Source organism: Gobius niger, assembly GCF_951799975.1.
Source record: "Gobius niger genome assembly, chromosome: 15".
Lineage (NCBI taxonomy): Eukaryota > Metazoa > Chordata > Actinopteri > Gobiiformes > Gobiidae > Gobius > Gobius niger.
This window is the reverse complement of record NC_136866.1, coordinates 5452732-5477763: the sequence shown is the minus strand read 5'-3', so window position 1 is coordinate 5477763 and position 25032 is coordinate 5452732. Positions and strand designations below refer to the sequence as shown.

The following is a 25032-nucleotide window of genomic DNA, read 5'->3' as shown; positions in this document are numbered from 1 at the left end:
GGCAATACGTGTCCTTTATGCCGGTGCGCTGTGGCCTCTCAAACACAGAGGCGTTGAGCGAGAATGCGTGACTCACCGTCTCCAGCTGGTCCATGAGCTTGATCAGGAACTGTCTACACTCCGGAGACTTGCTGTCCAGCTTCATCCCCGTCTGCATGGCGTACAGACGACCTGCAGCACAACAGAAAAAAGGAAACAATCTTTGTAAACATGAGGCCCACCAATTGAACACGGGGATGCACTGACAACATCTGCTGTAACCGACTACAAAAATGTTACAATTTGTAGATTCTTTATTACATGATTTTCCGAAGACCTACCAGCCGAGCAAGAAATCTTACACAATCTTTGGTCAATAATGGATTTCGCTTGCATCTGAGCTCAAAATATTTCTTTATTCGAGTCAAACCTACTTGAGTCCAACTCCCACAGTCCCCTTTCTGTCAATTAGTTTGGGCCTTAACGTCTCAAAGATTTATCACTTCCCTTTAAGCTTGCACCCAATTCACCTTAACCTCTAATACATAACACAGCATCGACGCTACACTTGTGACTTTTTATGGAAAATAAATGTTAAGCGAATAAAAAAACGTTGACAGATAAGAAGCTTCTGACCATATTCTACAGAGGGTGAGGCAATTACGGCATGACACAGCAGGTCATTAAACTAAACTGCGGAGAATGGGCCACAGCGAGCGGACCGCGGGGACGACAGAGCGCAAAGTTTGAAGCCAGAGGCCTGAGCTGAGAAAGTTAACTTTGCAGAAAAATATTTCCAGGACAGTGCTTAGTATTTGCCTTCAGGCTGAAGCTCCACTCCTGGCAGGAAGAAGAAAAAAAAGAAGAAAAACACAATGTGAGAATCGAGTTTGGGCAGATATGTCAAACATTTTAAAAAGGTTTTACTTCCAATATTGTCAATTAAAGATGATCAGCTTTACTTTTACGAGAAATAAATGGCTTCAAAACATTTTAACTCAATTTTCAGACACCGTGGTTCGATACAACGAGAGATGTGAAAATAGAAGAAGAAGAAAAAAATGTCAAGAACCAAAATTGGAACCTCCTATTGTGATTAGGAGATTAGTCATCGTTTCGAAGTGGCAGTGAGCTTGTGCCTTTCCAGCTCGTGTTTAGGGGCTGAGTCACCTCCTTTCCCCCCCTTCAACAATGTCCCTTTTTTTCTCTGAACACAGATTTGAACTAAGTCACTGCCAAGTTCACGAAGTCTGAACGTTCAACATTTCCACAAATCTCGCTCATTACAGTGTTTTGGGGCCAGAGAATGACAAATGATTAGCCATTGAGCATTTAACTCCACCGGGGCTAAAAATAGACGAAATAGGACAAAACATGAGTATTTGTGACCATTTTTTATTCTATTTTCTATCATTAGTGAAGCGGTCAAGAGGTCATACTAAGATTGAAAACATGTATTTAGCATGATTAGTTTTAACAAAGGTGCCATACCCAGAACTTAAAGGAACAGGGCACAGTTTTTCCATACTGTGATATGTTCTTACCTGAGCTTAGACGAGTTGATGCGTACCTGTCTGGTCTTTGTGCGTGGAAGAGCGTGGTAGCTTCCAACTTCACCCTCGTTTGGAGCAATAGGAATACATTGTGAGAGGCCAAACACTAACAACAGTTTTGGTCGTTTTGCGTGACTGAGGGCACACACAAAGACCAGACAGGTACCTATCAACTCGTCTAAGCTCAGGTAAGAACATATCTCAGTAAGTAAAAATGGTGGCCTGTTCCTTTAAGCCCACTCTGGACGATTAGCCTTCTGTGCAATGTTCTGGGTTGACTTTATGTGGGATACAAACTCCGCACAGAAAGGCCCCGGATGTTCTGGAGGTTTAATCTTGTTCCAAGGTTTTGCGTCCAAAGCACGGTTCTAAATCATCTTGATATCTCTGAATTTCGCAAGCTGCCAGGGATCTCGTAGCCATACAGAGTTTCTCTCCAGTCCATCTCAGGGACAAAGACCTCCTTTGTGCCGCGGACCACAAGCCTCACTTCTGCGGCCGACAAAGACTGAACAGACTGTAGCCTTTGACGATGCGGAGGATGTAGCGTCACAGAACATGGGAAAAGTTCACCAATGATAAGGGTTTCTTCTGCTTCTGATTTATTGTGCGCTCTGCAACAAGATGCCATTAAAGACACGACTTAGCACATAATATAACTTAAAACAGAGGGAATTCAAACATGCTACATGCAGTATGTGAGCCTCTAATTTTTACCCAACAACGGCAGGGCAGGCTATCAAATCAATGACACCAAAGCTCCAGTGATGGTACACAGGCAGCGGACATACTGTAATTCAGGAAATACAGGTCCGAGAGCTTCCGCAAAAGAAATCACCAAGTGAAAAGTTCATTCGAAAAGGCACGTGTGAAGTAAGATTTCTGTTGCACCCAAATGGATCGGGCCACTAGCTTAATCCAGCCTTTAACCAAATTCCTGTGCAGTTTACATTTTACGTTGAGACAAAGGATTCATCCACCAAAGTCCACAGACAGGTCCAGTTTGTGAGCCGTGTCCCGCCCAGAACGTGTCGATCGATGGCAGGGTTGCGCCGACACTGTGATTTGTTGCTTGTAATGAAGCCTCATCACTCACTTTGAAAACCTTTGGATGACAGCGTTTGGCTCCAGTTCAGCCGCCATTTTAATCTGATTGGATCATTACAGAAGTGCTACAGCCAACTCTGTTCTGTGTTTACACAAAAGAACTCTGAACAATGAGCTACACTCACCTCAGGCTCTCTTTGTATTGCGCCTCTTGCTTGTGCTTTTTAACATGAGTCAAGTTGCGCTACCATTTGCTTTACATTGACTTTTAATGACATTTTATCAATAAACTAAAAGCTTTTTCCACCATGAAAGCACTTACTTTTCAGCCAATGTGAAGAAAGTTCTAGCGATAGGCCTTGATCTTGTACAAGCCACAGAATCTGATTGACGTCAATGAAGCTGTTAGCAGTTTTCTTTTTGTCCATATGTACAGCTTTGGGATGAATTCAGACGTATTTCAGTTGGCGTGGGCGTGAGCTGAGACCTGAGAAAAAGCTTGGCCGCCAAAACATTTAATTGGATTGTCTCATTTACTTTGTGTTAAATCACTCTCGATTTAAAAGGCCAGTCAAAGAGACAGTCAATGGTAATTAAGGAATCTTATTTTCTTTAAATTATGTTGACTTTTGATAATAAGCTTGTAACAGAAGCAATCTTAGCAAATAGGTAAATAAGCAAAAAGGTTTTGCTTTTTGATGATTATGGCTTACAATCAATTTTCTAAATATTCTGATTTTATGAGATTTTTAATTTGAGCCATAATCATCAAAATGATAACAATAAAGGCTACATATCTCACTTTGCATGTAATGAGTCTATTATATTTTTGTTTCACAGTTTAAGTGAATGCACTTTTTCATGATATTCTAATTATATGACCTGTATTACAAATATTTTCCAAATATTTAAAGAGGGGGTATTCTGCTTTTTTCAGTCACATAGCACCAGTCTACATCACACTACAATGATGACCAAACCTTCTGTTGGTCTGTAAATGCAGTAAATTAGAATAACTGCCTTGTATAAAATTGCTCTCTCAAAATGGCTGTAGTGAATGTCTTGAAATAGGCCTCTGTCTCTTTAAGAACCTCTGACCCTTTCCGACACGCCCCCTCCACACGCTGTCTGTGGCATCAGTGGGGAGGGGGTTCTGCTGAGGAGCAGTGGTTGGTTACTCGGCTGGTGACGAAAGCTCAGAGGCGTCTCCAGGAGGTGGGGGTGTTCCTAGGAGGACTCAGGCAAACCTATCCCTAAAATGGCTGCCATCAGAGTTTTTACAGATTACTCAAAAATATGTGAATGTGCCAAGGCAACACGTCAGGCATGTTTTTAATGAGGGAATGACATAATAACATGTTGTAAAGCTTGAAAAAGTTGAATGTGCATAACACCCCCCTTTAAAAATAAAAGAAGCAATATTTGTGGGTGAAATATTTGACCCACTTATTATTCACCAATTAATGCTTAACTCTTCTAACATTTCAAATGACAGGCCTGTTGACGTGCCCAGTAACACCGTTTAGATGTGTGCTTATTTGCTCATGAGCTTTATTTGTCTTTGTCTGTATTTATTCTACGCAACAAATGCCATAAAATCCAGATGGAATTTGTTCCCTCTTAATGACTGAAAAAAAGCAGTTTGGTTCTTGACTCCGTACGGCATGGCCTGAGAGTGGTATTGATGAACTGCAGCCACGTCTGGTTCAGGTCTCAATCTGTTCACACCGTGGACAATTTAACACCATCTGCTGCGCTAATTACAGATACTCAGATACACTGTTTACACAAGCCACGGAAAACTGCCTCAAAATCCCAATATTAGTTGAGACCGAACAACATGTCACTACGACTCAGCTGCAAATGGTTAAAAGTACCTTCCTGGAAACTTTTACAAACCATATAATGCCTAAAATTACAAATGACTGAAAAAAGAAGATTATTACTTTGCTATAGATAGATAATCTATTCCTCCTTCGATGTCCCGCTGCTTCAGCTATTTCAAGGAAAAAAACTATCAATGTGGCTAATATAGAAAAAACTTCCTTGAATGCACTTATGTGACTGCTCTTACATGTCTCCTCTGTCCTCCATTGCCCCTTCGTCTGCTTTTATCCCATCCTCTTTGAGATCACAGATGCAGGCCTGTAGGGGCCAGGGTCTAAGCCTTGGACTCACTCACATGTTGGTGCTGACCTCCAGTGGTCTGCTCTGTCTGCACCAATGAGCCACAAAACACAGGACTGCGCCGCTCTGCCTCACCTCTCACTGCTCAACCCGCAAGTCATTCATTTTACTCCTTTGGGGAGGGGTAAAATGGAAAGTTTCTTGTGTAAAATAATACTGGACTCTTTAGTTGTTTTTTGATTTACTTAAAGAGTATTGTGGACATTCATGAACCATATAAGCTATATTGATTATTGATTTGATTTGATGTAATGTGAGTTTGATTCATTAATAGGTGGGAAGAAAAATCAAGATTCTTTCAGCCTTAACGCCCAGCCGTAAGATTAGTACAACTCTGATATCGAGTATAAGACTTAATGCTGTTACATTCAAGTTTCCTTTTCATTTGACAGTTTATGAGAGTTGGAATAATAGCAATCACAGCTTATAGAACTGATTAGCCCTGTAGGAGTAGTCCTGCTTGACCGAAACAAGTACTACCAACTAGGGCTGAAGAATATGGACAAAATTTCATATCTCGATATTCATGCCAGATATCTCGATATCGATACCATACAACTAAGGGAAAACCAAGAATTACAAGACATATTAATAAAGAGTGCAGTTTTATAGATGAAATCTATATAGTTTATATCTTGCTTTTTTCGATTTGAATGTTTTGAATGTTAATATCTTGATATCAATACGATAAATTGCTGCTTGTTCGATATTAATATCGTGAATGCTCATATCTCGATATCGATATGGTATCTTTCAGCCCTACGACCAACTAGGGCTGAAAGATATATCGTTATCGTATTGATATCGAGATATAAATGATATAGATTTTGATCAATAAAACTGCACTCTTTTGTGTAATGATGCTTTTATTTTTCTGAAAAATATTTGGTTTTCACCGAGTCTGCGTGTTCTCACTGAGCTGTCCCTCTTTAAGTCTAGATTGAAGACACATCTTTTCACACTAGCTTTTAAGACTTAGATCGCACTTATTTGATTGATTGATTGATTTTTTAATGTTGTTTTATCTTTCTGTGAAGCACTTTGGTCTTCCTTGTGTTGTTGTAAGGTGCTATATAAATAAACTTTGATTGATTGATTGATTGATTGATTGATTGATTGATTGAACCCGTATCGTATCGATATCGAGATATCTGGCATGAACATCAAGATGTGAAATTTTGTCCATATCGTTCAGCTCTACTACCAACCTCCAGTAGCTGCTGAACTGCTCTTCGCTTCTGAGCTTCTTCCAAGCCAAATGTTTCCTCAATAGTTTATAGTACAGCATGTTTGTTTACCAAGTGAAGAACAGAAAGCGTGACTGACCTTGCCCGAGGATGATGAGGAGCAAAAACTGAAGTCAGAGAGTTAGACAGTGTGGGGGGGACATGAGGAAAAACTTAGGGAATCTTCGTCCTAGCTGTCACATAGACTCCATGTTGTTTATGAGGACCTGAGGCAAAGTGACCTCTGCCAAATAAACATTCTACTTAATTATTAAGACTTTAATCTGGAGCTGACATCACTGTGTCGGTTCAGTCATAGTAATGATTTTCTTCATTTAGTACCATTATAGCCTTGTTTAGGTCAATTCAGTAGAAATTAAGTTCAATGTTATGATGAAAATCCACCAGGCAACAAGCAAGCACAGACCAGCATCACCAAAAACCAATACAGAAAGTCGAGAATCACATCAAAATCATCACAGCAGGAATCCCAGAAATCATAGTTTTGAAAGCACAATCCCAATCTCTATTTCTTAAGATCTTTGCTCAAGAACAAAAGGTACACACACTGTAAATTAATGACATTTTCAAGACTATCCTTATCTCTTCTCGTATCAAGCAGCTCTGTCTTTTTGTGATATTGTCCAATCCAATTTCCAATCCACCATCTTCTTAAAATGTCCTTTTTAATTACTGTCGTTATTGAGATCTGAGCAAGAATAAAATAAACTGTGTTGGTACTGGCAGAAACGCAAACACTGGATCAAACAGATCTTTAAGTGTAACAAACAACTAGTCACGAGCATCTCGGGAAAAAAAAAACCTCACGGTTAAATCCTTCCCCAAACATTCCCAGCATGCCAGGCGCTCCATCCTGACTCTTCCGCAGCCAATCAGGGACCAGTAATGAGCCAGAGACTGCAGGCGTCCATACTAACAGGATGAACACAGCTTCAGAGGGTAAACACGAGCAGATGACAGGATAATGGCTAAAACTTTGCTAAGTTCGTAGAAGTCTGTGCAGCACGCATTGGAGACACAAACAATGAGGAAGAAAGTAGAGTTACATTGAGTCCATTATTCAACATGGCTTTTCAAAGGGCCCAACGCCATTCTGTTGGAAGCCAGTAGAACAAATCTGGTCCAACAATGGCTGTAATCTCAGGACCTATGTGTTTCGTATCAATATCTTCAGGCTCAAGATTGAACACTCAACTAAGTAAGTGCGCAGAATGATAAACCCAATAGTCCTGTCATCAATCCCCTCCTGAAGCTGCTTGTTCCCAGACCCAGAGGACGAGGTCTGTGTCCTTTGTTCAATTAATATAATGATTGTGGCTAATGTGGTGTCACCTTTCAATACGGCCTGATTAATGACGGCCAAATCATGTCCATTTATCACACGGTGTGAGGAGGAACAGCAGTTATCAGGAGTCATTCATGCATCATTCTTCTTAAGGTGTTTATGGGCCGCAGGTTTATAGTTCTAGACTAAAGAATAGCTACCTGTACAAAGTTAATAGAGTAGTTTACCACACTTCCGCCTAGGGTTCTACAAACTGAACCTTCCATATGTGTCGGTAAACTTCTTTTTGTGGGAAATCCAGTCCAGGGCAGTATTTTCAGTTTTTAAATCTGATTTATCTGAAATTTGCTCATCAATGGCAACAGCTGTAGTGCAATGACAGAGAACGTGATTTCAAAACTAAATCCACTATGGTAAGGAATAAAGATTGTTACGGCTGCAACGGGTCCAGAGCCCAGAGATGTTGTTCAAAGCAGTGCATGAAAACACTCTGTACAAAAAAACAAGATATAAAACATTGGTGAAAAGGAACAAGAGGCTCTTACAATGTTCGAGTTCAGGCCCCACAAGGCTTTAGTCCTTGAGCCAGTCTTCAAGAGCTAAAGGTGTCTGAAAACATCTGCACTCAAGAATACTGATGATATTCTGTTCCATCTCATGTTCAAAGTTTAACTCTCAGTCGTGCAGGGGGTTTTCATCACAGAAGAGTCGCCAACTGGACTGGGTTGTCTGAGTTACGTTTAATTAGGGGATACTGATTAACACATCAAGCTGTTGCACCGTTGGAGGGAATACAAACACAAAAATTACAAAGCAATGTGGTATAAGAGGTATGGTATAAGGTATAAAGAGTCACAAATTGAACATTCAGTTGTAACTCACCAGCAACAATCACACTTCAAGGGGCATAGTGAAATTTTTTCACTTAAAATTCATACGTCATAGTGGGAAAAAAAAACCTTGTGACTCTGTGTACTCGGTGCACTCTGATCAGGAGTGGTGTCCATTCTTTACAGCAGAGACGCAAATGCCAATGCATGCTCAATGCATGACTCAGGCAATTTGCAAACAAGTATGACCAGACCTATACCAAAGATAGGCCACAGCTCTCACAGTCCACATATAATCGAGAGCCTGTAAAATCAGTCTTGGTCAAGCTCTACCAAATAGCTATAATATGTAGATATCTCTTAAAGATTTCTAACTATATTCAAGTAATCAGTATTATTTTAAAGTCAATAATTTATCCCATCTGTTAGAGTAATACAAACTCTATGCTAAAGATTATTGAAATTATTTGGGGGAATAACCAAGCATCTGATCCGAGAGGCACCCCAGGCTGTGTGTCATGTTAGCCTTAAGGTAAGGAAAGGATCACGCCAACCATTTTGATCAAATATATCCTTAATTAAGCCACGAAGTTGACCTTTAATTAGAAGTTTGGCCAGTAACAGCTGACTTAAGAATTTGCCACGCACACGATTGACATCAACTAAATCCTACAAAAGCGAAGCATCTCAGCATTTTAAAATCTCCCACTACAGTTTCTGGAGGTTTATACGAGCAGACAGAGAGAGCAGTTTCCTTATTGCTCTTTCCAGAAGCTACCCTTAGCCAGTGCGTTAGCCCCATGGTTAGCCCCGCACACTTACAGTAATAAGCCACGACCGGATCCCGTTTCTCGTGTTCTTGTGCGGTCCGGACGTGGTGCTGGACGGCTTTCAGCGCGGCCGGTACAGCCATGGCGTTTATGCAGTCCCAGGCGGTCCCAAATTCATACAGGAATTGCGAACAAACTGATTGTTGTTGTTAGCATAGGTGCTCCTTGTACTTCCGCGTTACTGACCAATAGGAGGCGCCGCATTCACGGGACGGTGATGTCAGCGTGAGATCAGGTGCCACTCCTTCGATAGAGTTCGCTATGAGCTCACTACATCATGGGAAATTCCTCTCAACAGAGGACTTTTCATTCCCATGATAAAAAAAAAAAAACAATAATAATTCTGAAAATGGCAGGACAAATTATGTTTTTTTTTGCACCAAAAATAGTATTTACCAAAAAATAAATTGTGCTGTTGATTGCACCCTTCAGTCCAAGCAGTCTGGTAAGTTATTTTATGTTTAGTTTTTAGGCCACTCAATCGCTTCAGGAAGTAAAAGTCATGTTTATTATTAATATTTTATTATTTAGTTTTTTGTTAGTAATGATAAATGGGTCATTCTTTAAATGCGGTGCCTTTTGGATGTCATAAACTTAAAAAAAATAATAATCTTAGAACAAAACAAAAAAGATTTCCTCCTAAAAACAAGACTGTATACCTACTGAAAAAACATAATGGTCATGCTCAATATGCTAAATTTTATATTTTGTACAAGTTTAAAAACTCGTAAACTTGTCACAGTGTTGCTAGGAAGATGGTTTGGTTTTGTTATTTCTTAAAACATCCAGGACAAAGCAAAATACACACAAATTGTTGCATGTATTATCTAACACCTCTATACATTTATGTCAATAACCAAACATGTATGATACATGTAATTTTAATAAAATGATAACAAAAAACATCAACTCAACAAGGTGAACAAAGGTCAACACGGGGGACAGAGTGGACATAACAGTAGGGCCAGTTACTGGTAAACAGAACATAAAAATCATTTAGGATAGGTATAGATAAAAAAGTGTGGTTCAGTTACCAATAATGTAAACCAAATATTAGTGTACTGGTGTCTTAAAAAAAAAAGAACATTGCCTTGCCCTACATAACAGTGTACAACAGTGTCAGTCTTTGTGAACTCTTATTTCTCTTTTAATATTTGTAGTGCTCCAAATAATTCGAGACATAGCAGTTGCTCATCAGCATACCAGTTAACATCTTCCCTTGGGCATGGCTATTTAAATTTATTCACGCCATTGCTGTGCATGCATTTGACCTGAATGCTGCCCTCCTCAACATCAGTGATGATCCCCGGGTAGATGTCATTATATCTTCAATGAAGGTACTTGAGTCATCTTCTGTACTTGAAGTCTCCAGCATTTCATCTCTCATCCAAAAGGCTTCGTCAGCGAACTAAGGTTCAGCTCAGCCCGCAGTCTAGATCAAGCTCACATAGGAGGAGTTGCGCTTGGTCTGGCTCCTCCCCTCAACTCACAGCTACTCTCACCTGTGGCGGGTGAACACCTTCGAAGTAGAGTATTGATCTGTCCTGCCCTATTCATAACTATTTCCTGCCTGTTGTTCTGTTGTTGGTTGAGGCTCCGTCTCATTGGACTGGCAGTGCCCTGTCGGCTGAGGAGATTAGCATAAAGCGGGCCAAACGCAACTCCTCCAAGATGACTCAAGTACCTCGATTAAAGATGGACAACGCCCGTACGACTGAGAGCTTACACAGACATAATGATAAACAATAAAATATGAGAAATGATGACTGAGGCGTGTACGGAGGCGCTTACCAAAAATATCCGTTTGTTGCAGTTCTGTTGCACCTTTGAGTTCCTTCTTCCCCCGAATTCCCATGGCAAATTTCAACAGGCAATTTTCTTCCGGTCCTCTTTGATGCCCAGGACTGTTGAATGGATCAGTGCACAAATTGCTTTTATATGTTTTTTTTCCCATACTAAGCTTTGCAGTAGGCTATACAACATTCTAACTGACAAAAAATGAATTATAGTATTGTATTATAAACAATTCACTACTATGTGTTTTAGAATGCCCCATATAAGGCTAAGTCATACAGTAGGCCTATATTTTCATTCTTATAGTATGATCTTGTTGGCTGCCTGTAAGGATCCGGTGAAACTTTCCTGTTAGTAAATAGACAATGGAGCTCATTCATCACAACGCTGATTGATATTGTTTGGCTTGCTCCCTTTGATTTTAGTTGGAACCGAGACAGATCATGATCGACCACCTCAACAAACTTTATATCCTTTCTGACTTCTAGTCTAAATGAATGGGAATGTGTGATATGATTTATGAGCCCTGTCAAGCCAGTGAACATTTATCTACCGCGGTGATGTGAGACTGCGACTTTCAAAAATAATGACAAATGTAGGTCAGCACTGCGGGTCAACTTTATATATTTATCACTAAAATTCAAAACAGCTAGAGGTTAGCTCTGCTTCTCAGCGGTGTGGATCTCGGTTCAATCTCTCAGCTGACCTTTTCTGGCTTTGTGCTTGTTCAAACTTTTCAAATTGTAAAATCCATCTCCAATTCTCCCTCTGCGTCTAAAAAGCGATACATTCTGATGAGCTGCAGGAGAAAGTCAGTACTCTCACATTTTTGCCTGTCAGTTTGACGTAGCAGCAGGACTCGTTGTGCGTCAGGGGGGCCCGCAGTCCACATCAGCACTGAAGGTGTTGGTCCATGTTCCTAACCGACTGAGAATGCTGTAACAACCCGCAGTAGTGGATAAATAAAAATTGTTCCTGCAGACTTTCATAAATATCCAATGAAGTGAAGTGAAGTTTCGTATATCAGTGATACACACACTCTCATCATATCTATGTATAGTATGTTGTTTTGGCAGTGATTAATATGCATGTCAGCAAAATATCCAACTTCCACTTACCACACACTAATTTTCACATCTCTTGTCAGATGTACAATATGTACCTGTATCTTATTAGGTATCCAATTTTGTTTCCGTACCCAGTTCAGGTAATTATAGGTGAAAATCCATGTCAGGAGTTGAGTTCACCAGATGCACAAATGAGCACACACTTTTTCAAGAGGTGTTTCAACTATTTTCGTTTCATTTTCAGTTTTAAGCATGTACCAAGATTGTACAAAGGAATGTGGAAGGACAGACATTCAAATCAAGTCTAATCAAATCAAAGGTTTTGCCTCAGAAGGCTACACAAATACACCAATGTACTGTTCTACAAAAAAATGAACAGTGAGTTGGCTAGTTGACAGTGATTGTTCCCCCGTCCTTAGACGTTCCTTCATGGCAAGGAAAAACTCAAAAACCTTGTGCAAGAAATGACAAAGACTGAGAATAAGAATAATTTATAGCCTACACTTATTTCCCAGATATTTTCTTTTGCAAAAAATAAATCCAGAAAGTCTTCAAATGTTTTATTTATATAACAAAGTATTACACACAGACATACAAAAGATTTTGCTGAGCTTGGCTGCTTGTAAAAGACAAGTTTTGCGAAATCAGTACATCGAAGAACTATAAAGGACATACAGCTTCTGTTGCTGGAAAATAAGAAACCTTTATTTCATAGTATATAGTAATTACACATAATAGGTTTAGTACTACAAATAGATATACAAGTAATATCAGTCATGACCACATTCTAAATGTATTTACAAAGTGGTCATCATGCTACATATGCAATCATTTCTCATAAAACGATTCAAGTCTTACACAGTTAAACTCCTGAACTCTAATCTGAGTCAGGACGTTGGACAAGAACAATGCTTTCATGTCATTTTAGTGCAAAGTAAATTTAAAGATGTATAGGCAGATTATCTTGGTGAATGAAATGAACTATCATTATTATGGGCAGCCTATATGAAAGTATATGAGCATATGAGAGAATATCAAATCTTGTTGGTTGTTGTAAAATCATATTGAAAGAGTTGCACTGTATAATGCACCTTTAATGGCATCTGCCATGTGTTTTCAAGTGCATAAAGTATCTACAAATTGATCAAAAGAGCAACAGAACTGTAAGATCTGTCTATGCACTTTACCTGAGATCATAATACACTAACACAAGATGGATGGATGGATGTCTGATTGGAGAGAATACATCAGAGGTAATAATTTACAATACAGTAACTCGACTGGTCAGACAACATACAGAACATTGTCTTAAACTACTATACAGAGTAAATTATAGAGTGATTGAGGCCAAAGGATGGACAGAAAATTGAACTAAACTCATTGAATCAAGAATGTCTTCTGGTAAAAATCCATTCAAAGTTCCAACTGTATCGAGTTGTCCAGTTTTTGTAGAATGTTAATTTAGTAGCCTTTTTGTTACTCTTGTTCACTATCATTGTTTTCTAAACTCAAGTCAAATTCAAATACTGTATTACTTTTTAATTGGCCAAGCCAGTGATCTAAAACAAAGCAAACCCTAAAGTGCGCCAATGTATAGAAAATGTAAGAGATAAATGAAGTGTGACGTCAGCCACTTTGGCTCATAATAGGAGTGTATTGTCAGCACACTGTTTGTGGAGCTGCTGGCCCCATTTCAGTTTACTGTGAACACAATTATACTCAGGTCCAGAGGCACTTTCACTGAATAATGGCCATATAACATATGACTGATGATTTCTAAAACCTTTTTGATATAGTTGGAATGGAACCCAGCACCCTTGAATTTAACCAATGGTACTTCTGACTAGCAAACCAGCAACTACTGTTACACGTGTCTGGAATTTTACAGCCATGTTTTCTGATCGAAACAGTCACCTTCTCCATACACAGTCACACTTTTTGTAGCACCAGTCCAGACACATTCAAGCTTCATCAACTGTAGCTGATCATCTCACCTGACGTCACAGCTTCAAATACAGAAGAAACACAATCTCTGGCTGTCAGTCCCGACACACTTCTACATTGAACCTACACCTTTCCCGACTCACTGCCATAATGTTTGGGTGCACGTTTGTTAGGGTGCAGCATACAGACCCTTTGAAGTGGCAGTATCAGCGACACAAAGATTCTCGGTCCGCACGGTGGTCATTGGTTGTTGAGATATCCAAGGCGGCGACACAGAATCTCAAATATTTCAGCGACACACAGGATGATAGTGATGATAGTAAACGTGTACATTGCACTGAGGAAGATGGTCTTTTCAAAGTGTTCAGGAACCATACATTTGGTCACATTAAAGGTCTTCTCCAGAGCGCTGGCATCACACATGAACAGTGGGTGCACCTGCAGAGAAAGGAGTCGTGAGACACTAGAGTCTTATCTCCCCTATTCTCATACTAGGATCCAAGGACCCCAAGCCATGTGTAGTGACCTATTCTTAAATATGGAAACAAGTAATCTGATAAGAAAGTAACTTAATCCTAACATACCCACACACGGATAACCCTCAACAGTGGGGTCTGGAGCGGTTTGGCTCTTGGATTGGATGGTAAAAAAGGGGTTTCGCATTGATTGGATGAGAACGAATGCACACTCGAGCAAAAACAATTGAGCAAAAAGCAGTAGTACATACAAATTTGCTGCTTTCAATAAAACACTTTCTTTAGCTCAGGGGTGTCAAACTCATTTTGGGTCGTGGGCCGAAATTCAGCTCCCATGGCGGGTCGCGGGCCACATATAATAGAGAAAATGTTTCCAATAAATGAATAATAATAAGCTGTGATTTGATCAAAGCCCCAACTTGACTGTAGCTTCATTAATGACAACAGCTTACACTTGTATTGCACTTTACAAGCCTGTGTCACAAGTTCCTGAAAGTGCAGTAGTCATTGTTCATTCACTTGGTGGTGGTAAACTTTTATTGAAGCCACAGCCGCCCTGGGGCAGACTGTCCATTTACCACATGGCTATATAATGTGTTGTTCATATCCTGAGCTCTTATTATGTCAGTGCCCTCTGCTGGACACGTGTGGAACTCTATCCTTTTTTTTTGTATTTAATGCCCCCTAGTGGCTAGAATGAGCATTCTGGTTATTCTTTAAAAATTCACAACTCCGCACAGGAATGGGCTAGAGACTTACTTTTTTTTTAGATACTCTGGAATTTATGCTCTACAGGGCAGGGGCCGAATTAGGCCTGATCCGCGGGCCGTATGTTTGACACCCCTGCCTTAGACTGTTATGTTCCATGAGATGGTTTAGTAAAATCAAAGCGTTTTGAGAATTAAAATCATTGTATTAATTGTTAAACATCCAACACCAGTTACTAATAGCATCACATGTTGTGCAGTGGTGCAGATCAATAAAATGAATGCTAATACTTGGCTTTTGCAGGAAGTAACTTATTCATTGTAGCTTGGCCTTAGCCCCACAAGACCCCGTCGGTCACAGTACAACCTGGCTTAATCTGAAAACACTCTCAAATACACCCTTGTGGAGGTTGCTCTCACCATATGAATCACACTCAAGGGGCCTGCACCATATGACATCATGAAATGTGCCACTTAAGACCACATTGAAAGACCTGGGACTCTGAAACTCAACCAGCCATTGAATGCTCAGAACTATGACCCTATTTCAAGGTGTAACAATATTGATTTGAACTGCAAAAATGATACATTCTGGTTAAGTTCAGTTCCATTTAAAGTTTACACATTATTCTGAATGCAAACCCTTGCTTGATGACAGTGGACTTACGGACCTGGAACCCAAAGAGATGGCTCTGGAGCCAGAAGGCAATGACCTCCAGAATGATTCGCAGCAGCACAGAGATGATGTAGGAGACTGTGTAGAGAGGCCTCTTCAAGATCTCTTCCTGGACTATGTTCTTACAGGCCGCATACAGATGGAAGACTGCTCCAGGAACCAGGACTGTCACCATCTGAAGGGCCCAGAACACCTGCGCAACAGCAGCAGCAAAGGTGAGGAGTACAATATAGTTTCACAACGCTTCTACTGACTTTAGCTCATGTTGCACAATATTGATAAGACTAAGAATCCTTAAGTAAGTGTCCATTTGTTATCTGGTATAATACATCTTTTAAGTGTCGTCCATCTTGTGGTAAATGGATGTACCTGTGGTGTTATTGGCCTGAACTGGTTATAGCAGAACAGGTTGAGTTCTCTCCGGTCGGGGTCACAGCTGAAGTGCAGAGCCTCATTTCCATAAACCGCAAATCCCAGAACTCCGAGAAAGAACATCCGCACAGACCCAAAGAACAGCGTGTGAAACTGTCCGACCACCGTCGGAGGCCTCAGCTGCACACAGAGACATGTCGGGATCAGTGTTATGTGAAGAACACAACTGCATCATAGAGTCCCTAACCCCTGACTCTGTCACGTTTGTTGATGCTGTGTCCAACAACTATAGAGCATCAGTATACAGTGGGGGAAAAAGTATTTGGTCAGTTTCACATAGACATTCTATTGGATTTTGGCCAAATACTTTTTTTCCCCACTGTATATGTGTACAACTTGTATCTTTTAGATTTAAACTCAGAAAATCAGTAAATAAACTCAAATCAGAAAGGTGCCTGGCCCTGGAAATTATGTTTTAGAGTTCTACTTCAAGCTACTTGATTCATACAGGTGCACTGCTTTGTCCTAAAGGAGCATTATGATGCAAATCGGAGTCTCCATTGTGGTTCCCAATCTGCATGCCGACCATTTTTTAGTTGTGTTATGCAATGACGACATCACCGTTGGAACTCCCAAGGCTCAGTGTAGCATAACACTGACAGACTGCTTCTTTTCAGTGTTCCAGAACCTACGGAGTGAGGACGTGACCTGTCTGGGACACATACCACATGGTTCTGCTGTGTGCTGAAATAAATGACAATCTGTGAGACAAAAATCCTTTTTTTTCAAACCAGATAATGCAAACAAAGATTATAATCACAGCATCTTCTGTCGACAGATGGGATTGTAATATACAAGAATAAACACAGATTCCCAACAGTCTAAACAAGCACATTCTTTGAGGCACATTCTCTCTCACAGTAGCATCACAAGATCATTTCACCTATTCATTTCTGTAGGTAACACAGACTTCAATGATACTAGTACTGTCACACGTCAATGATGATCTATGCTCTTTCTATTGTTGGCAACAACACAGAAGCAGCTACTAATGCTTCACCACCTCAACAGGCCTCATAAATTATTTTTCAACATTGAGCCAACAGCAATATTTAACCAACAGTATTTTGCGAGATGCAAAACGATACACTCTTCCTTCTGACTTGTACTCACACATCCTTCATAGATGTTCTTGATGTAGTTGAGAGACATTTCAGCTGCTGGTGGGCCCCGAGCTTCATTTCTGTTGGGTGTTAGCTCAGTTGTAACACGTTCAGCTCTGACCCCCTGAAAGCTCGTGACAATGCATATTTCTTTTGGCCTTTATTCTTCCATCAATTGAATTAAACACAACAGAGGCAGACAAAGGGCAGCTGGGCATGTTGTGTGTGCATTATAATCCCTACAGGTCTCAGTCAGCAGAAAAAAAAACACCTCCCCTGCCCCTGGACAAACAGGAAACCTATACAATGAAGGTAGTAACTTTTCTGATACTAAACCAATTAGAAATTTAAACTCCAGAAAGTCAGTTTTGCAGATAGCGTCTCCTGACTCACTCAATGCAGTTGGTTAGACAAGCCATCGAAGTAAGTTATAAGTCGAGCTTTCACAACTAGTATTTTTCAGCTGTAAAAAGCAAATTTAGTGCATTCTTTAGAGCCATAATGTTGTACAATATCATGTCTCACATCATCTAAATGTTAAGGGCAATCACCCTAGTACGATATTTTTTCCTCTCCCATATGACTACGTAGAGAATTCCGAAGAAACAATCTACTAACATTGCACGGTTGTTATATAATCTGGAAAACCAATACAGCTTCAAAAGTTAGTTAGTGAAGTGAACACACCCGTAGCAGCAAATATTGCTGGAGGAGCATGGGTAAAGCTGGTGTTGTCCTGAGTGGTCACCATCAACACAAAAGGAAAAGCCCTGATGCAAATTAACATTACATAAAATAAAAACACAAAATGAAGATAAAATAGAAGTCCACACACCAACCGTAATCCTGGCGGCGTGTTGTTCATAGCCCAGTCTTTTTTCCGCACACAATCCTAAAATCCAGCACAAATCGGGAGGTGGAGGGACGCACAGCTCACAGGAGTCACATGTGGTTAGAGGGCAGCTCTTCCGGTCGCCACTTTCAAAACAAACACCAGAGGAACGTCAGAGGCCAGTGGACAAAAGCGCTTACATAACCACAACTATCACAACAATTCATTTCTTTTGTAATCTTTCGGCTTACGTCTTTTTTAAGTTGATGTTTGTGAGGAAAACCACACACACGTTGCACGAATTGGATGACAGATGTCCTGGATAAAAGAAGAAGTTGCCCATCTGCCCCATCAGCCAACCCCCAGCCAATCACTCTCACACCACATCCACACAGGTGAAGTGTTTTGCTCAAGGGCAAAACGAATCAGGACGAGTGTGAGGTTAGATGCACTTGTGCTTGAGATTTACATAGTAGCGAATCTGAACATGAACTGCAACCTTAACCTGTTCACAATGTTTTCTCATAGGAGGGGATTTCAGTCATTCATGCCTGTCCCTCTCGATTGAGCTTTCATCATAATCATCATCATCATCATCATAGAAAAAGGTTGTGAAGGTGTTATCTGTACTGGGTTGATTTAAGAATTGAAAACCTCAAGAGGCTTTGTCAGCAACCTCAATTATGACATCAAATTTAGACTTTTAATGACCAAGAGAAAACCATCTCTGGATTCATCTTTCATCTTTCAGATTTTGCCTTGAGTCCTGTTTGTCCCATTCAAAGAGCCCAAACAACTAAAGTACTCAATATATCTTTTCATCTTTGCTTTTCATCCCCATTAGTTCAACTTAGCTTTTAGCATCTACTCGGAGTCCATCTTTTTTCTAATCCGTCGTCCTCTGAATAGCACCATTTCAGCAGTGTAGCAGTGTGGCTCTGGATGACTGCTTTTCTATTCGCAACAACAAAGCATGGACTGATGGAGATGAGGATAAAGACAGAGTATTGAAGTGACACACTTTGAAAAGTACTTCAATTTTAAGGAACTAGCCTATTGGAGCTGCATTTATCCTCGTAGTGGAGTGAAATCCATCTTGCCCCATTGCAGTATGTTGTGTTTGCAGAAACGTGTGGGGGGAAAAAAGAGATTCTGTCGTAACGTCTTCAGTGTATTAAGAGCGATTGTAGTACCAATGCGAAAACGATTTTACTGGTGGACATAATGTAGACAGAGTGTAGCAGTAAAAGGCGCTTTTAAACTCATCCCTTTGAATAATCGGGATGTTAGTGATACATTTAGAATTTTAGCAACACGTTCTGACCACAGCAACGTTTTCTACAGGGCCTTTAAGGACAGGTTGAGGTTTTTCTACAGCTCGTTTTTCTAATGCCTATAATAGAGATATTGTGAATGGTAATCTTGCCCAAACTTGCCTATCAGTGACATCTTTACAAGGGCTACATGAAAGTTGAGCATTTTATACTCACTACTGCCACCTCAGGTCATTTGTGTAACTGCACCTTCTCTATATAAGCTTGTGCATTCGGACCCGAAGTAACAACTTTTTTCAACCACAAAATGTTTCCGATGAACTTTCTCTGCCATTGTTTTTTAAAGTTCTCATTTGTCCTTGATACATGCTGCAAACTTTGCTTTTGAGGATTTTTCATGGAAATATTAGTTTAAAGGGGGGGTATTATGCAAAATTGACTTTTTCAAGCTTTGCATCATGTTATTATGTCATTCCCTCATTAAAAACATGCCTGAAGTGTTGCCTTGGCACATTCACGTATTTTTGAGTAATCTGTAAAAACTCTGATGGCAGCCATTTTAGGGATAGGTTTGCCTGAGTCCTCCAAGGAACGCCCCCACCTCCTGGAGACGCCTCCGAGCTTTTGTCACCAGCCGAGTAACCAACCACTGCTCCTCAGCAGAACCCCCTCCCCACTGATGCCACAGACAGCGTGTGGAGGGGGCGTGTCGGAAAGGGTCAGAGGTTCTTAAAGAGACAGAGGCCTATTTCAAAACATTCACTGCAGCCATTTTGAGAGAGCAATTTTATACAAGGCAGTTATTCTAATTTACTGCATTTACAGACCAACAGAAGGTTTGGTCATCATCGTAGTGTGATATAGACTGGTGCTATGTGATTGAAAAAAGCATAATACCCCCTCTTTAAATAAATAATGGGAAAGTTCAAAGTTCAGTCAACGGCAGAGACAAAGCAGCTTTTGTCAATACCATTTTTAGTATGAACAGATTATTATTAAAACCTAAACAAGAGTGGCTTCGGTCAGGTCGCTGAGGCCAATCCAGCAACTGTCAGGATTAATAGCTTCTATTAGGCCTGACACACAAATATATTTCACAATATGTTTCTTTAATGTTGTAAATGCCTTTGCACCATAAATAAATGTAGACAGTTTTGACGTTTGTCTCATGTATTGCGCTTTGTGACTATGTCTGGGAAAGGCACTATACAAATAAAGTTCTTCCTTCTTCCAATCTGAAAATCGTAATTCATCTCTCTGCTCTGACTTTCTATGCCTTGGCGAAATTCCCTTCCCTCTTTCATATTTCTGCCATATTCTGTGGTAAACCCACAAACATGTCAGATTGGAAAACTCGCTGTGATAGCTTTAGCAGTGAGGCTGGACTTTCTAAGATATGCCAAACGATGCCAAACTAATGACTTTTAGGCAGAAATGATGCAAGGTGTGGACGAAAGATAAGGCCAGAGTGCATTTATCCTTTGGTGGGGTCCGTGATTTACATAGACTTGCAAAAGACTTGTATTGCCGAGGATAAATCACATTCCTGTGCTACCTGGAGCCTTTTAACCTCAATCACATGGAGTTGGGCAGGCTATTCTGATTTCACTAGACACAGTGGAAAGAATAAAATGCGGTAGAAATGTATGTCCACTGTTGCCTTTCTCAGTCTATACAATTCGTTTTCCAGGGTATAATCTATATTAATTTGTATGCAGCTGTCCTCCTAATGCTCCGATTTGTCACTTGAAAAAAAAAAGCCTGATCTCTCACCTCCACTTTGAAGAGAAAATCTTTGAAATGATCACAGTACTACTGCCCCGATCAGTCTCTTTGGTGTTTGCGTAAAAGCACAAAAGGCTTGTTTAATGTTCTTGTCTTGAATAGCCTTGGAATTTTATGCCACTGAAGTTTTTTTTTTCACTAATGGCTTCTTATCAAATGCTGCCCTGTTGCAAAAATGCAATTTGTTATGTTCTTAGTCTTTTGTAAAGGATTAAATATATAAACCAGGAGCTAATGCTGTGTGGCAGGCTCCCATGCCCTTGAGCGAGGTTCAATGGACTGAACATGTGTCCGCCTGAGACTGACCTTATAGAGCATGCTCGGACTGTCTTGGTTAATTATCCCTGAAATGACAGACGAGTCTCCACCTGCTGCTATAACCTACACTCTTTTCAGAGACTTAAAGCATTTCTTTAACTTATAATCATTATGAGGCTATAACTGATGTTTGCTTTGCTAGAATCCCCTAAACATTGTATTGTCTTCAGGTTTACAGTCAGATCCATAAATATTGGGATAGGGATGCACCGCTACCGATGCCAGTATCGGGTATCGGGCCGATACCACATGCTTGTACTCATACTCGTACTCATTCATGAGGTCCCGATACCAGAAACCGATACCATTTGACGTGCGGCCAGCGCACCTACGAGGCGCAGCTCTCAGCTGAGGAGAGAAAATAGCAACAAACTGGAGAATTGTTTAGTGTAAATACAATAATCCACATAGAGCTGACTTTATTACAGACTGCGCTCTCTAAATCAGAGTCTGTGCTGGATTTAACCAGAGCTTAATGTTGTTAGTGCTGCAGCGTCTGCAGTGTTTACAACATACAGGCTAACGTTGCTAACTCGCGGCTAGCAGTTTTGGCCATTCTGACGCCGTTTTATGCCCAGGGGTTTATTCATCTGAAAAACTAACCCAGCGACTAAAACGCTGTAGCTACTCGCTAAGCTACTATAAACACATGAGAAAATCTACAGGAGCTGAAGTAAAGACGAAAAGAGACCATCTAAATAACCATCTCAATACTATTGTTAAATAAAAATACATAAATGAATAAAGCACAGGCATTGGGGAGCTTTTGGACAAGGGCTTTTCTGTCTGTCTAATAAAGTGCAATAAAAATGTAAAATTATATTGAATGAAAATAAATAAATAAATGGCATCAGCACAATTCTAATATAACTGCTCTTAAATGTGTCGCCTACTTTACTTAAGGAAATGTAAATGAGTAAATTAACTAATTACAAACCAATCTGCTGTGAAAAAAGTAAGAATGTTGAAGAAACTGCCTTGTACTTGTATCGGTATTCGGCATCGGCGAGTACTTAAATCAAAGTACTCGTACTCATATCGGTTTTAGAAAAAGTGGTATCGGTGCATCCCTATATTGGGACATCGACTCAATTCTTGCCTTTTTGGCTCTATAAACCACCACAATTTATTTCAAATGAAACACCCAAACCAAAAGTAATGGGACAATTGGCTGCTCAGCGGTTCCATGGCCAGGTGTTTGCTTTTCTCTCTTTATCCCATTCATAAGGAACAGATGAGACGTCCAGAGTTAATTTCAAGTGTGATATTTTAATTTTTGCATACTGTTGTGGCTAATTCTCAATATGAATTCAAGCGCTATCACGATCAATGAAGCAAGCCATTATTAGGCTGAAAGAAATCAAAACAAACGCATTAGAGAGATAGCAAACATACAAGGCGTGGCCAAATCAACAGTTTGGAACGTTATAAAAAAAGAAAGACCACACTGGTGAGCTCAACAACAGCAAAAGACTCAGAAGACCACGGATAACTAATGTGGTGGATGACCAAAGAATTGGGCGGCACGGTAGCATGAACGGTTAGTGCTCGTGCTTCACAGCTAGAAGGTCCGGGGTTCGATTCCCACCTGGATGGGGCCTTTCTGTGTGGAGTGTGCATGTTCTCCCTGTATCTGTGTAGGTTTCCATGTATGTTCATTAACATGCACTGTCCTGACCAAATAAAAACAATAAAAATGATTTCCCTGGTGTAGAAAACCCAATAGGTCAGATCAGGAGGTGGGTGTATAGATACAGACGGCATCTCTGGAATCGGCCATATATGGTCATGTTGGAAAACAATTTGAAGAAAAATCTAAACTTTCTCTAATTATTCAAAAACTACTTAACAAACTACTTAACAAACGCTGAATTATGAATATAGTTTTCTACTAAAGAAAGAAACAACGACATGGGGAGGAGCAAAGTGGTTCAACAGCCCATAAATACATAAAAAACGGAGAATGCTAACTTGATGCTACATGTTAGCATCAGGCTAATGCTAACGGCTAGCTAGCGCAAGCTACAACTGCCGTTTTTTCACTTCGACTGAACGATGTGCTGTGAGAAAATATCCATATGGGCCCAATTTACACTTGACTTTATTTATATGTGATGAATAAGTTCATATTCTACCAGAAAATGGCTGAAAAGTGTGAAAAATTGTGTTTCTCTAAAGATCCTATTTTCCCCCTCGGCGAAGCCACGCCCCCTTCTATGACGAGATGCCGTCTGTATCTATGTGTGTCAAAGTCAACAATCAAGAGAAGACGTCACCAGAGAGAATGCAGATGATTAACCAGAACATGGGCACATGGGCTTGTATGGCTGCCAATGGATTCCCTTGTATTTATTGATGATGTGACTGTTGACAAAAGCAGCAGGATGAATTCTGAAGTGTTTCGGGCAATATTACTGTATGTGCTCATATTCAGCCAAATGCCTGGCAGAGCAGAGCATCACCTGGGATGAAGCCCAGCGTCTGGTGATGTCTATGCCTTCTAGACTTCTGTAATTGACTGTAAATGATTTGCAACCAAATATTAAAAAGAAAAAAAATACATTGATTTATAATTGTTTCTCTGTCCCATTACTTTTGGGCCCTCGAAAAGTGGGAGGCACACATACAAACGGTTGTAACTCCTGCACCGTTCATCTGATTTGGATGTAAATACTCTCAAATTAAAGCTCAAAGCCTGCAGTTTTAGCACATCTTGTTTCATTTAAAATATTTCGTACTGGTTTATAGAATCAAAAAGATGAGAATTGAGTCGATGTCCCAATATTTATGGACCTGACTCTATATCAGGTTGAGGTGCCAGATTTGTCATTATACAACTGTACAATGAAATTGTGCAAAATGTAAACACATGCTGCAAATATCATTGTAGGAATTTTGTCAACAGGACTGTTGATAGTTTCACATCGTCAGAAGGTTTTATGCTCTTGTAGATAAATGTAAGACTGGTAACGCACAGGCTAGAGTACATTTGACTACGAATGAGTAGAACATAAGGGAAGCAACCTATAATCATTCGTTTGCAAACCTCTTGATCTCAATTAAAAAATCTTGACCGTGCCGGAAAATTCCTGGACGACTGAGGACCTACACAAACATGTGATGTGGACACAGTACATTAAAAAGCAGTCTCTTAACCCACAAGTTAATAATAGAATTTTAAAAGCCACAAACTCAGGCAACGACTGATGCTTCCTTCACTATAAAGGCGGTTCAGACTCTTTCGCATTAGAGGACCCTGGTTTTCTCTAATAGGGCTCATTCATTAAAACATCACACATAGCAGTTTCTAGACACTCCATCACAGGCTGATCTCACCACACATTTTAATCACTTGTGTTTCTACTGCTCCATAGGTCCACTTCTGCTGCTATATTTATCCATACTCCAAGATGCACCTGAGACAGGCCAAGAGATTAACAATACATTCACCCCTTTAAAATCTTACAAATATTAAGCTCTTGTTTGGGCCCTTCAGTTTAGCAATGCATAACATAGCCTAAATATTGTGGGATAAAGTATTAAACCCTTGAGTGAAGGTTTGAGACCTTGATTGTTATGATTATTGAGCAAGTATCCTGAAGGATTGTGCGAACGAATCAATGCTTTTGCTTGTCTGCCCAAACAACAGACCAGATGACAAGTTTG

General features: G+C 40.2%; 2 protein-coding genes across 2 annotated transcripts in view; both read right to left on the bottom strand.

Moving 5' to 3' along the window:
• vta1 (vesicle (multivesicular body) trafficking 1) overlaps positions 1 to 9147 on the bottom strand; it is a 50557-nt gene extending 41410 nt beyond the window's left edge. The window contains exons 1-2 of the mRNA XM_079571840.1: positions 8951 to 9147; positions 77 to 171 (exon numbers count right to left, since the gene is read on the bottom strand). Of these exons, the coding sequence (XP_079427966.1) occupies positions 77 to 171; positions 8951 to 9041 (186 nt within the window). The 5' untranslated portion in view covers positions 9042 to 9147. The remainder of the gene's footprint in view (positions 1 to 76; positions 172 to 8950) is intronic.
• A 4856-nt stretch (positions 9148 to 14003) lies between these two features.
• On the bottom strand, positions 14004 to 18077 carry gje1a (gap junction protein epsilon 1a; the record flags this gene model as incomplete). Its single annotated transcript, XM_079572261.1, has 4 exons — positions 17993 to 18077; positions 15992 to 16174; positions 15618 to 15815; positions 14004 to 14201 (listed from the first exon to the last, which is right to left on the bottom strand). The coding sequence occupies exons 1-4, from the start codon at positions 18020 to 18022 to the stop codon at positions 14004 to 14006; spliced, it is 609 nt and encodes a 202-aa protein (XP_079428387.1). The 5' UTR covers positions 18023 to 18077.
• Positions 18078 to 25032: the final 6955 nt, after the last annotated feature.